We start from the raw sequence: 15,156 nt of genomic DNA on the forward strand, positions 1-15,156 counted from the left end.
AGGATGGCTTATGCACTTGGTTTGCAATAAGAAGAATCCCTTTGTTTTTGAGTTCTTAATGTCTTAAAATTGATCAAAGTTAAAAACAGAGTTGTGAAAAGGTTTATTTTTTTTTTGAATAAAATTTAACATTCTATAAAATAAAAAACAAAAACAAAAACAAAAACAAAAAATTAAAAAAAGTTTCTTACTTATAAAAGACCCAAATTCCATGTTTTATGTGGTTTAAATCAAATCATAACCATTTTTTAAAAAATTATCATCTAAAATCTTATTAAAACTCAAATTACTGGAGATGTTCAGTTCAATACATTCTCTATAGATTCAATTAAGTTTCTTGGTCCAATACCGTGGCCAAGAGTACTAATGAGTTTGTGTGATTTCACATTTTTGGACCATTTTGAAATCATCTCTTTGAAAATAGGGTAATTTGCTAATAATTTGGAAGTGAAGGGTTTGATTCACAATTCCGTTCTAACTGTTGAATGGAAAGAGATGGAATTGACGTATTTACCCTCATTTGTTAAAACGGCAAATTAAAATCCCCTCTCTCCTCGCCGAAACCGTCGGTCGATTTCGCTTTGCTCCGACGATACTTTCCGATTCCGATTCTTCCAGGTAAGGTTTCTTTATCTTGTACCTATTTTCTTTGCTGTATCTTCGTTTACGCATTCGAGAGAGAGAACAAAGAACTTGAGAGATCAATCGCGATGACTCTTGTTCGATTCGATTCCGCAGAAATTGTGTTCTTATGATTGACTTGATTCTCTTAAAACTCCTAACTCGCTGTTTTTTCCTCTATAAGACTGAATATGAATTTGTAGAATTGAGCTTGATCTTTATTTTTAATTGAAGTAATTTTCCAGAAGTTTCTGTTCTTCTCATGACACTTTGATGTCTGTAAATTGTTGTATTTGGTAGACTCGGAGATGATAGCTTCATTATGTTATTGGCACAGGAGTTGAAGTTTCGGCAAAAGATATTGAGAAAACTGTTTTGTGAAATCTTTGAAGAGAACAAGAAAACAATATTGGAGCTGCTTTACCAAACTATAGGTTGATCGTTGCTGCTTTACCGTAATATCAGTGTAATAATTCACTGCTTTTAGTGTGGATTCTGTCTCTACTCATGTCTCTGTTAATCTCTCTGCAATTTTGTTTCATACTCTTCTCCTTTGAAGGGTTCATGACTGTTATTACGCTTGTACTTTTGCAGTAGAAGCTGCTTGACATTGACTTCCCTGAAGGTCCTATTGGAACAAAGGTTAGTTTAGTTTCTATAACCTAAACTTAAATGATTACTGACCTATATGGATCAACTTACTGCCTTTGTATTGGTCTGTATTATTACTTCACCAATGATTGTAGTTTTCAACCATCTTTTATTTTCCGAAAACCAGTTTGCATCTTGTAATTCGATTGTGATTTTGAGTGGCACACAAGTTTTAGACTCGAGAATCCGATGATTGTTTGATCTTAGCTTTGGTAATCTACTAATCTAATTCTCTAGTAGTGATCACTAAAGATATGCACACGCTTAAGACATCCAATCCTAGTATTCTTTCTTCTTAGCTTTTGGTGACTTGCGTAGTAGTAGTCGTACGTAGATATGGTTTAAGTTATGATAGTCATGTACATAGGGAGTTTATGAAATAGGCATACTAAATGGTTTTGTGTTTCTGTTAAGATAACAAGGGTTATGTTTTCATTTGTACAAATAGTTTTTCGCAGAAAAAAAAAAAGTTTTGTGGATCAGATTTTCTCGTGTGGCAATTTTGAATCTGAAATCAGCAATGGATGGCTTCAATGACATACCCCCCCGAACAACAGTACATAGCTATCCACTACAGGCTAAGCACTTCAAGACTCAATCATCTTATCGCTCTTATCAATGCGTGGTCTGCTAACTCGCTAGAATACAATCATGGCTCGTTACACAATTCTATTGTCTCATGGATCCCTGGAGAGACTCACGATTTGATTGAAGATTCTGATGATGACGCCGGGAACGATGGTGGGGATGATGACCTCGAGAATCATGGAAATGGAAATCATGGAACACATGATGGTGGAGAGTCTGGAGACGATGGAAATGGTCACGGAGATGATAATATTCATCAAGAAGCTGTTGCCAATGGGAATAACCTCACAGTTGCTGTTTTCAATGGTATTCCTCCTCTTCCCGGAGATGTTAATACTGCAGGTACGATATCTTTTTTTTTGCTCTATCATTTAGATTCTAACATGAGTTAGTATATAGTGTTTTAATTCATGTTTGTGTTTACAGGTGAGCAGAGGAAAAGGAGTATTACTGATGAGAATGATGAGAAGAAGAACAATAAGAGAAAGAGAATCTGAATACAACTTTTCAGTGGCAACATAGAAGATAACAGAGAAGAGACAGTTCTCAAATAAGTGAATAACCCATTTTCATGTACAATTTTTCTTTCTTTTAAACTCCGATTCATTTTTACATGGTAGTGAGGATATAACAGGTTGTGGTCTTGTTAAAAAAAAAAAAAAAGAAAATAGACCGTAAAATGTATAACTTTTTGGTTAACAAATACAGATGTATAGAGATACGTATCATTGGGAATTAGTCTAAGTCAAATTTTTTTGCTTTTCGTCTATACTCCATTATAATCGTCTCATGTTTTAATTATCCATCACAATAATAATGTCGCTTGAAATGAATATGTCTTATAGTTATTAAGGTTAAGAACTACAAGCAACACTTCTTTGAGATTGTTTAGAATCTTTGTACGATAAAAGCAAGTTTACTTGTCCTTGCCGGTTTGGCTCTAACGGCCCTAGTAACTCAAGATTAATTCATGAGCAAATATATGTTATTATGTGTAATCATTACCTATGCTTTGACATATGTCATGCACAAAGAGAATACAACTTACATGTTAAACAGAGCTTTTAGACGACTTTAAGGAGCCAGTGAAGCACTCAGGTAAAATCATCATCATCTAAAAGACGCAGAGAATCAAATTTGTTAATGCTCTCAAACCTACGACCATCTTCTTATTGCAGGTGAGCTTTAGATGATGTGCTCTTGTATTCACGCTTCTGTTCTGGTGGGTTTTTAGATGTTGCAGCATTGGATGTCGTTCATAGTAATAAACTTGAGATCCTCTACATAGTCTACAAAGACTCTAACACTTCTCCAACGTTTCTCAGAAGAGCCATGGTTAGCAGCTCCAAAACCTTGGATTTCAACACTTAGGAGAGTGTTCCTTTCGGGATTGAAGAAAAAAAACATAAAATGGCTTAGATGCTTCTTGCATAGAAATAACAATTTCACCTGTAGCAGTTACACCAACGATTGGATACACCCAAAAATCGTAAATAGCGCATTTAGGGAATTGATTCTCCGATAAACGGTAGATATATTCCGACCATTCCGGTTCAGGTTTCTCGACATCCTTTAAAACGGACAAACACAACTTAAGGGAAGGCCTTGCACCAGGAGGAGGATCATACGTCTGAGTAATCACGCCTAAATTACCCTTGTAGTTGACCAGTTCAGTAAGATACAAATAACAAATGAAATCTCTGTATATAAACTTGAATTTCTCAGATCTAACATCAAAGCAAACTAGCAGATAACCCCTTTCATATGTTTGGTCAGAGAATATATATTGAGCTAAGTAATACAAAATCCCATTAATGCATATCCCTGTAGGCAAATCATGCTGAGGAAAATGGTTTAAGGGACAATGGATCTTCCTCCACGAATCATTTCCAGTTCCTAGTGTCAAAATTTGACACTGGAATCCCTTTTCATCATAGCTATGATTACGACAGCGAATGGACAATACCTTGAATTGTTTGCCAATGGGATCAAACCCTAAAAAACTTCTCCAACATGCACACGTTTTAGGTATAGGTAAGCTTACGTACTGACCCGTGCTAGGGTTACATATCACTGTACGCTTATCATCTTCTGAGATCATTGTACGTCGACAGAAACAGATCCATCCTGAGGCATAACCACAACTCTCTAGACACAAGTTGTCTCCAAGGAACTTCATGTGACGATCAGCGGTTACTACAAGAGAAGAAGACTCCTCTTCATATGGATTCTGAGGCTGAGACGACGTGAAAAAGCACCACTCTTCGCCGTCTAGTTGGACTGCAAATAGGAGACGCGGGGGACGAGAAGAGGACCTGGTGAGGAATAAATCGGTGAAATATGGACGGAGAAGCATGGAGCTCCATAGCTTCGACACGCAATGAAACCTCGCGATTGACTTTGCAGGCAATCTTGAAAGTATCTCGTTGACGAGATCAATCGGGATGGAATCTGAGTTTTCTCCTCTAATCATATTTTGTGTTAAGATGGTTTGTCCTTTGGTTCCAGATGGACTTGACATGCTCTTAGTCTAGGGTTTTAAAGGCAATCTATCTAGGGCTTCAAAGTTCATTATAGATATACATATATATATATATATTTACTATTCGATAATATGGAAAACAATATCTTAATTATTATTAGATCATATTACATACAATATATTATACGTTATATGTACCTTGTTATAGTTTATATTTCTTGTAAACTTAAGCATGACGATTGCTCTGTTCCAAACAATCAAGCGACTCGTGTTGATGAACGTCGTTTAAGGCAGCAGCAAAAATTTCTTCAAAATACATTCCTCTGTTTTGAAGTTCGTTTAGCACCTTTTAGTGGAATACAAAATCCCATTGATGCATGTCCCTGTAGGCTGTAGGCAAATGATGCTCAGGAATGATTTAAATTCAATGGATCGTCCTCCACAAAACGTTTCCAGTTCCTAGTGTCAAAATTTCATACTGGCAGCCCTAAAAAGCTCCTCCAACTTGAAGGCTTGGGGACCAAGTTAGATGTTGTACAACAAAAAATGTAACAAGAAAGTAATTATGAAAATTTGTTGTACAACAAAAACTGTGACATTAAACTATCGTGTATCCTCGAATGGCTTCAAGCTTTTGCTTGGTTTAAACATTTTTAGCGTGATACTTCATTCAATTGGAATGTACACGAAAGAGAAGATACAGAGTAATAGATCATCTTTTTTTTTTTTGCTAACGTAATAGATCTCATTATTTACAAATTTAAGACTTTCAACCATTGATGTTTGTATTAGTTTGGACTGTGAACAAAGAAAAAGAAACATAATTGGTCGATAGATTAAATTACATAATTGGTTGATATCTCGATGGCGAAGTGACGTAGAAGCTTCTTTGGAACAAGTTGAAATCCCATATATTCTCTTCTGAATGAGAGAAACAGTTTGTGTTTTGAGTTTTACAAGAGTGTTCTTTCGGATCTGTCTCTGTTCATACACACAACCAAACAAAAGTTGTGTAATACTTTTTGTGTATAGCAAATTTATATTTTGGTTACTTGTTTGTTTGTTGTGTTATAATTTGTATGAACATTCTTCTCGAGGGACAGATCTTCGAGATTTTTGAATAGTGTTTTAGAAAACGGAGAAGTTTTTTTTATTAGTAGTTTTGTGATTAAAATTTTTTAATTTTCTTGCAATCATTATAATATTTTATAGACAAGGAGAATATTTTAAGATTGCTAATTCACTAGCTCTTAATATATGTCAAATTAATCGATCATCCTTGTGTAACTAAACCCTTGCAACTGGAAAGATCCTAGTGAAAATGTATTGTGGATCTGATGGGGCTTTTTTTCTTTTTTTTTTTTAACCCGAAAATTGTTTAGAAACCCACCCAAAACCTGTTATAAAACTCTAATGGAACTGGTCTTATTCCTTAAGTTTAACCGGATATATGCTAACGGTCACGAGTCTATGCATTATCCTTATCCAAATGACACAACCTGCGCTCCACGTGGACAGACAATACGAAACAGTTGAATCGTGTGTAGCATGAAATATGAACCGTCCAATTAATCAAACGAAATTGACTTTGTATCTTTTTCACTCTATATATACGTACACTATTATGAAGAGTACGAGCTAGGATGTAAACGAAAACAACATTTTTGTACAAGGATATACTTACAAGTAATATAATACCAAATTGTCCAATGATTGGTAAGAAAAGATTCGCATTGTTGCTGCCGAGATAATCTTGTGCCATTTTGATGATGGTTTTGGCAATGCATTCTTCTGTGGCTGTTATCAAGAGCATTATGCATCTTACTCTCTATCTGATGCAAAACAAAATGCTATTTTTTGGCCCGGTTTGAACCCATCAAATAGTGAGGAGATAGACCTTTCATTATATCTTCTTTGTTTGGTAATATGTCAACTAAACACCAAAAAAAAGTAAAATTCCAGTATTCGTATCCAAAATTTTGTGCGCAAATCACAAAATTTTGCAAGAAATAGGAATTATCCTCCTATACCCACGATCTATCTGAATTTATGGCTTTTCTGCAATCATTTTAGGGTTTTGGTTAGGAATTGATGTTTTAGCTATATGAAATTTTGTTTTATAATTGGTGTATGTTTCTTGGTTTAGGGTTTTTAGGATTCTTTTGTGTGTTTATGGCTTTTCAATATGATTTAGGTTTATTTTGTTTGTACATTTTTTGTATATTTTTTTTAAAATTAACATTAAAAAAATTAGAATCCGAAAATTGAAAATATTGAGATGTGGCCGGAGTGAGCATCACTTTCCTAATTAAGCTGAAGTCAGATTCAAATCTCAATATTGGCTTCAACTTGGTCTTGGTTTTGGTGAATGCATGGATTTAAGGCTCAAAGATGTTCTTTTCGAACTCAGATCTATGACATATTCCCAACATCATAAAAATGGTATATTTTCCACTCAGATTTATGATATAAGGAAGCAAAAAGGTGAAATCATGGATTCTTAAGTATGGAATCTTAAGTGATATCTTCCCAACTCAGATTTATTATTATTATTTTCTTTTTTTAGTTTATGAATGCATATTTCTAAGCTTGTTTTTAGTTATTTGCTTCTTTATTAGGTTTTCAGTTTTTTTTTTCTTTTATGTGATACAAGTTTGTATCGAAAGAGACCATCCTTTTTTATTTAGGATTTTCATTTCCCCTTTACTTATTTGATCCATACTGAAAATATTGAAACAATTCCAGGGACCCAGTCACTCAGATTGTTGAGACCTAATTTCCTTGAGTTACCATAATACATGCTTCTACCTCAAGTTTTCACTATATTATTTATCTGGAAACATCTATATATATATATAAAGAGCATCTTTCTCTCTTCTCATATTGTTAATTAGTTTTATTTATATAACCAATAAAATAAATAATAAATTTATCTATACATGTATATATACGGTTTTAGTTTCACCCTATTAATAGACTCATTTAATGTTTATTTATTTAGTGTTTGGTAATTTTTAATTTGAAAATAATAATTTCAAATATTAAAAATATGAGTTAGTTTTCAATGTACATTATTTTTAGAAATACTTTTACAAATTTCCTTTTCTGAATTTGTTTTTATTTTATAAAAATGAGGGCTTTCTGATATAGTTTTACATTTTTTATCATTTTAAGATATTTTAGTATGTAAAACTAATTATATAATATATTAATATTCTCTTTATTTCAAAATATAAGTTATTTTAGAGTTTATTTTTTGCTTCAAATATAAATCATCTTCGGTTTCAATGTAAATATTTGATAACTTTATTTATTTTAATTCTTATTTCCGTAATTTATTAATTAGTGTGAACACATTATATAATACATTAATAATGGATAAAACGAAAATTTGAATTACTTTCTTAATATATGTGAAAAAACTTAAAACGACCAATATTTTAAAACAGAAGAAATATATGAGATACTATAGAGTTGTAAATCTTTATTTATAAGATGTATTTTATAAATAGTTCGCCACTATTTATAACTTAGAAATCTTTTCAACAGCATTTTTGGTTTCATTTCATATTATTTTACTATGATGTTTTATATATTATTGCTCCAGTTATATATATATATATATTGTTCTTTTTTTTTAATAAACAGTTCGCCACTTATCTTTGACGGACGGCAAAGTGAAGTAGTTTCTGCTTCAGAACAAGTTAAACTCCTCTCATTTTATGTTATGAGTGAGAGAGAAACCAATTTAAGCCTTTAACTAAAGAGAAACCAATTTAAGGTTTTGGGGTTTTTTTTAGAAGAAATGCTCTTTTTCAAGTTCACACAGAAATCAAACAATTATGTTGTGTAATTCTTTTGCGCATAGCAATTTTTTTATGTATTGGTTTCTGCTATCATGTATAACAGTATAAGAGCATGTTCAACGCTGAACCTCTTAAAGAGGTTCTAATTGATTTTTTAATCTAAGACATGAAAAAGAAAGCCTTCTCATCAACAAGTAGGTAGCTTCCATATGTGAAAATGAAGAAGTTGATTTTGTGTATATAATAAAGTCAGTAGAAGATGTGTTTGTAAAAACTTGGTTCTATAACTTGATTAAATAGATTGATTGATTTTCAGAAATATGAAGGTTACAAAGGATAACAACAACTTTCATTATCCACTCGTCTCTGAGATCTGAATGAGCCGATTAACTTAAGTGCTTAAAGTAACAAAAGAAAGTACGCCTTTTACAGATAACCAAAATGCTTGAAGTAACAAATGGCTCCACTCATGAAAATGCAAAAACCGCAGCAGGAAATGTTAATGTTAGATATAAGGAACTACCAGCAATATATATTATCAATCAAGGAGGCTTTTAATGTTAAAAACTGCCATCCAAACAGAAAATGCTAAAAGAATGGGATGTAGAGCTATGCTTTCAATCTGGTCAGTGTGACAGGATATTATAGGGAGAGGTTCAAATCGGTGGTCAAGAACACTTTTACTTGAAACCTCATGGTAGTTTGGTTTGGACAATTGACGAAGCCAACGAAGTTCATATAATTTCATCTTCAAGTAATCATATTAAGGTTTACTATCATAAGGATAAGAGAGTATAGCTGATGCAGAACAAACAAGGAATGAATTGATGTGGAACGGAGAAGAAAGATGAAAACCATGAAAGAAACGCAATTTTTTTGAAAAAAACCCTTTTCAGTTTTGGCAACTAATCTTCAGATTTTCTTAATTATTTAGGCAGAAGAAAGATTCTAAAGTCCGTAGAACAAAGAAAGAACTCTGGAATTTCTATTATACAAAATGTATAGAATTGTGAGTAAGAGCTAGAATATGTATTCAAAACTTAGTAGAATATGTCGAAAAAAAAAAAAAAACTTGGTAGAATATAAACAAATTTAAGAAAACTTATTCTAACACTTGGTAGTCCATTGAACAAATGGTAGAATATATATTCTAAGTTTGGTAGATTATAGATCAAATAGCAGAACACATAATCTACCAAAATTGTAGAATTATAATACGAATTCTAGATTTCGTAGAACAATTAATAACATATTTTTTAAATCTTGATTTTTCCAAAATTGAGTTTTCAATAAATATTTCTTTCTTATTTTGTATTTTTCGAAATTTTTTAAGATTTAAAAAAATAGTTCTAAATCTATTATATTTGATTAAGGGTAATTTAGTCAAAAAATGACAAATGTCAAATAAGTATTATTAGGACAATATGTGAGTTTTTTTGTCATATATTTCCAACTAGGTATTTAGCCCGCGACTTGCGCAGACCAAAAGGTTTTAAAAACAAAAAAATAAAAATTTATGCTATAAACTGAAATTAATTAAAACAATTATTTAAAACATAAAAAATCAAAATAAAGTTAACTAAAAAAATATAAAAAAAAATTCAAAGTTAATTACTTAAAAATACTTTATAACTGAATAGTCCACAAACTAATTTAATTAAGATAAATTCTAGTTTTTTCGTTTCCTATTTTTTCCTCTTCATTATTTTTTTTCTTTCTTCTTCATCATTTTTTCCTTATTCTTCTTTTGTCCATATTTTTTCTTGTTTTTTTTTTCATGTCTTATTCTTCATTTTTTTTTCTTCTTCCCATATTTCTTATTTAAATTTATCATTCACATCTTTTTTTTATTATTTAACACATTCGTTTTCTTAGTCTTTTTTTTTACAGTTTATTCTTCTTTTCCTTATGATTTTTTTTTCATATTACGTACTCTTCGTACTTTTTATGACTATATCTTTTAAGGTTGAGAAAAAAGATAAATACACATTTCAAACTTAAAACTCTCCTTAAAAGTGTGTTATAATTATTGTTAGATAAGAAAACTGCATTAACATTTGTAGCTTGCTCCTTTCTAACAATCAAAACTTTTTCGGGGTAATCAACTTAAAAAAAGAGCTTAGACATATATACCAAAAAACGAAATTCTCAAAATTTCTTAATTATGCTAATAACAAAAATATCAAAAAATTAAACAATTATCAAAATAAGACTTTAAGTAAAATGGAGTCTCCACAAAAGGGTTGTGATATTTCACGGTCCCAAGATTTGCAGATTTTTGTATATAATTTATCATCGATTTCTTTCACATTGTTGTGCTAGAATATTTATTTGTTACCATATTAAATAATTTTAAAAAATAAAGAAAATATAAAATTAGATGGAATTGAATCCTTCCAACATACAAACTTAAGAAAACTTAGAGTTTTAGCTACTTAAACATAAATTTTACATCTTTTGTGAAACTTAAGCAAGAGAAGCTTTACTCTGATCCAAAAACAACATTTTATAATTAACGGTTCAAACTCAACTGGAAACACATGAGATGAAAGCACTCCACACGAAAAAGATTTCAGTCGGAGAAACGTGCAAAAGATCAAAGTACAAATAGTTACTTTTTTCTCCTGTCTTTGCCCATAAGTAAAATAAAGGAACCAGAAACCAATATCAAAAAATATCCCAACACTGGACATAAGAGACAAAACACACACAAAGCCCATTCAAATAAAGTATTGTTCGAATAAAAAATAGTAATTTTGTTCATGTATCATCATTATTATCAATAGAACTAACTTTGAGAGTAAGAATATGCCAAGTGGACTAACATTTTTGCTGGAACTAAATTTCTTGTTAGCTTGTTTTCTTTTGTTCTCGGCAACGACAGGTGGGGTCTTGGATAAAACACAGACCACCATATTCTGCACCTTGTTCACCGAAGCTTCTTTTGAACTGTTATAAATTTAGGATTCATCAGATCAAGTAATAATCCATAATCAGATGATTAAACCTGTGTTTTTGTATGTGTTCTTTTAAAGTTTCATGTACCTTCCAAAAGTTCAATCAGCTTGGCAACCTTCACAAGAACCAGGTGAACTCACGTTCATTGCCATGAGGGATTTCGACACCGTATGTCCTATAGACCATTCTGAATCTTCACCAAGAGCCTACACCACAAAACAGAATACATGATCTTTTTGTAATAATTTTTTAAAACATGAAAAAAGCTCATATCTGATTCCGAAAACTGGTTCGGTTCATGACCATAATGTATGTCTTCATCACCAGCAAATGAAATCTGTTGCATCGCAAGATGAAACAATAAAACGCGAGCACCTAAGAAAGAAAAAACAAAAACAATCAAAATTTAAAACAGATAAGAATCAATAAATAAATAAAAAAGCTCGACTCAGCCCAAACTAATAAAAGAGAAAAAAAGTGCACCAAAACTGGCTAATATATAAAACATAAATATGATAGATAGTAAAAAATCACAAATCTAAACCTAAAGCACAAAAAAGAAAATATAATGTTACCCTTCGATATAGCAGTAAACTAAACAATCAACGATCAAAAAAGTCCGGCTAAAACACCACCTCCTAAAAAAAAAAAATCAAACGCTATTATTAATAAGAAGAATTTATAAAATATATATATAATCCAACTTCTAATATACATCAGAACAAAATATATTCCTGAAAGAGCTATAAAAGGGAAGACACAAGGTATCACCTAATATATATAAAAGAATGTAGATCTACATGAGCTAACAGAAACAAATATAAAACAAAAATAACAACCGAATAGAAAATTAGAAAGCACAAAAACTATTTTTTTAAGAAGTCACAAGATCACTAATGTGAAACACACGAAATATATAGCTTACATGATCGCTAAACATTATAACCGTGTAAGTGAAGAAAAAAAATTGGTTGAAAAATCTTTAAAATTTATGCAAATTGGATAATTCATATATTTTTTATATTAAAAAACAATATCAATATCTAAGTATTTATCAAGACTTACTTAAAGATTAAGGGAGTAACATAACTATATATGATGATTTTTCATTTTTTAATGTTTTTTTTTTAATTCATATAAATATTTTTTTAAAAAAATATCTAAGTATCTATTAAGTAAGATTTACTTAAAGATTTATGGAGTAACATAATTATATATTATAATTTTCGATTTTTAATATTTTTTTATAAAAATTAATTTAAATAAAATTAATTTTTAAAAAAATCGTGATTTTAGTTGTAAAATCGTGATTTTAGTTGTAAAATCGTGATTTTTGATTTGATAAAATCGTAGATTTTGATCAGATTGAGATAAAATCATGTATTTTTATTTGATTTAATATTATTACAACCTATATTATAATCGTGATTTTAGTTGTAAACAATTTTTTTTGTTTTTAAATTAAAAATAATTTTAAGGAAGGGTAAAGGGTAATTAGCCACTCTGAGATTCAATGAGAGAGCTTAAAACGAAATTTTTACTTCGCTTATAATATATATGATTCTCTCTTATAAAAATCATCATATCAATAACAACTGATTTTTATAATCTGTAAATGAATAACAGTAGAATCTAGTAAAAATATAAAAATATACAAACCAATAACTATAGAATCTTAAACTCTAATAAATTTTATAAATCAATTCTCCAATAACACTCTGAGACAAGTCAAGCAAGAGAGGAAAACTAGGAGACGGTACAATGAATTGAGAGATAGGAAGATACAAAACCAAAGTGATAATAACTTCTACTAATAAGTTGTATCGACTCTATTATTTTCCTTGATGTATGGGGCTAAAACCCATAAGAAAAATTTGGGACAATGTTTGACTGGGTGGGCTGAAATCGTTCTTTTCAGTAAAATAAAGTTCATAACCTAAAATTACTTTTTCGAATAAAAAATTAAACCAATAGAAGTTGTTTCGATAATCAATAAACGATAACCATAATGTCATATGCGAATGCTAGATGCGATACAACCAGCTGAGTGGCGTTTGGGTGAAAACTTCCATTATTTGATGTTACTAGTATCTTAAAACTATGAAAATCGTTCACCTAATGACCTCATCTATATAAGTGAAACATATTTTCCGATACTTTATAAGAAAATATCAATTTTATTTTAGTGTTCCTTTGTTTCATAATAAGTTATTTTAGCTAAAAAGGTGAAGACAATATAAAATTATTTTTCATTAAAAGTATTATCTGAAATATAAATATAAAATAATTCAGCTAATTTTAAAAAAGACTAATTGGTCACATAGTATTCAATAAATATAACACTTGTATAGAAATATGAAAACACCTTATATTTAATTTAAAAAAAAATCTTTAAAATATTTATAATATGTATGTAACAGAAGGAGTATCTTATTTAAGAATTGCTTAAATTACTTTCTATTGTAAAAAGATTGATTTTAAATAAGATTTTTTTTACATGTTAAATAAGATTATTAATATGTACACGCTTATGTTTCTTATGTTTCTAACACTTATCTGCTTTCTGAATTTATTTTTATTGGACCGTTACTATGCTTTGAAACTATTTACTTTCTGCATACACACCTTTGATCTCATGCAATCAGACTTAAAAAAATATATGTTATTTGAGAGTTTGCTGATGTGGACACCCTAGATGGAGAGAAAACTCTCCTATTATATAATAGACTATGGGCTGATCCGCGCTTTGCGCAGAATTTTGTATTGTATTTATTGACATATTTAAAAGAAAACTCTATAATATCAATTTTTTTTCATTAAATTTTGTATCGGAATTTAATATATATATTTATAGCATTTAATAATTTTATATGCAACATTAAAAAAATAATCAAATAATCAAATAATGTATCAATTAAAACTTCAAATCAAATTTAATTTGTAGATATCTTTATATTTATATGGGTTTATGATTTTCGAATATATACAATTCTTGATTATTGCATTCAGGAAAAAAATATATGTAATAGGCAATTAATTAGTTGAAAATATCTCGATTCTCTAACGTATTTCCAAAATATATTCATAATCTCTCTTTTTCTCTACACACATTTCCCTTTCCATCTCCCTCTTCCTCTCCTTCTCCATCTCCATCTCCATCTCCCTCTCCCTCTCATTCTCACTCTCCTTTTTCCTCTTATGTTCTCTCTCCCTCGTCAATGCAACATGTTGAACCACACACAACATATTGGACCGGTTGAAATTTCTATCTTTCTCAGGTTTTTCTTTTTTCTAGTCACTCTCAATGTCACCTCTCTAACCTGAGCTCTGTATAATTTTTAAGGGAAACTTTACCCATTTTATGTTTCAAAGATTAGGTTGAACATGTTAATATTTTGTGGTACCACAATTTGTTTCACAAAATATGCATTTTCACATCTCTATATTATTATTTAAGTAGTCATTTTAAAAACTAAATTTTGTTTTGTAAATTATTACATGATATGCTATTACAAATAACAAAAATAATTAAAATAGAAAATGATATAATTGTCACTCAAGCTTTTTGAAACTCGTGCGAATATTTCTTACCCGTTAATATGCATTTAATTTTATAATCTATTATTCTAACTTTCTTTAAATTTATGTCTTTTGTTATATTCTGGTGTTTTATAACGGTTTTAAAAGAAATTTGAATATTTTTAGATATTAAAAAATTCGGATCAGAGAATTTTTTTCTCGGATTTGGCAAAATTGGACCCAAGTCCGGCTATTTAATATTTTACGATTTACTATTAATATCTATCGAATCATATAAATAAATTCATTAATATATAAATTATTATTTATAAAGAGTGTCTTTTCATATTCTTGATAAATTAATGGATGATAGTTAAAGTATAATGACACAAAATATAATAAATTATAAATTAATAAATGCATTGATGTTGTGTCAAAATTTTAGAGTTTAAGAAAATGATGTGGCATCATGAGAAGAGAGGACATTTTACTTTATATATATAGATTTTTTTAAGCTGAGAAGTTAAGAAC

General features: G+C 30.0%; 1 protein-coding gene and 1 pseudogene across 2 annotated transcripts; one reads left to right on the top strand and one right to left on the bottom strand.

Annotated features, from left to right (window-relative positions):
* Positions 1 to 512: 512 nt before the first annotated feature.
* Positions 513 to 2,559, top strand: LOC18011308. Of its 2 annotated transcripts, none has more exons than XM_006393298.2 (5): positions 513 to 618; positions 959 to 1,087; positions 1,216 to 1,263; positions 1,721 to 2,202; positions 2,287 to 2,559. In XM_006393298.2, exons 4-5 carry the CDS (start codon positions 1,797 to 1,799, stop codon positions 2,355 to 2,357), a joined length of 477 nt encoding a protein of 158 aa, XP_006393360.2. In that variant the 5' UTR covers positions 513 to 618; positions 959 to 1,087; positions 1,216 to 1,263; positions 1,721 to 1,796; the 3' UTR covers positions 2,358 to 2,559. The 2 variants fall into 2 exon arrangements, with proteins under 2 accessions (XP_006393360.2, XP_024006215.1); XM_024150447.1 differs by having other exon boundaries at positions 529 to 618; positions 922 to 1,087.
* Positions 2,560 to 3,090: 531 nt separating this feature from the next.
* On the bottom strand, positions 3,091 to 4,333 carry LOC18011306 (annotated as a pseudogene).
* Positions 4,334 to 15,156: the final 10,823 nt, after the last annotated feature.

Source organism: Eutrema salsugineum, unplaced genomic scaffold, assembly GCF_000478725.1.
Source record: "Eutrema salsugineum unplaced genomic scaffold, Eutsalg1_0 scaffold_7, whole genome shotgun sequence".
Lineage (NCBI taxonomy): Eukaryota > Viridiplantae > Streptophyta > Magnoliopsida > Brassicales > Brassicaceae > Eutrema > Eutrema salsugineum.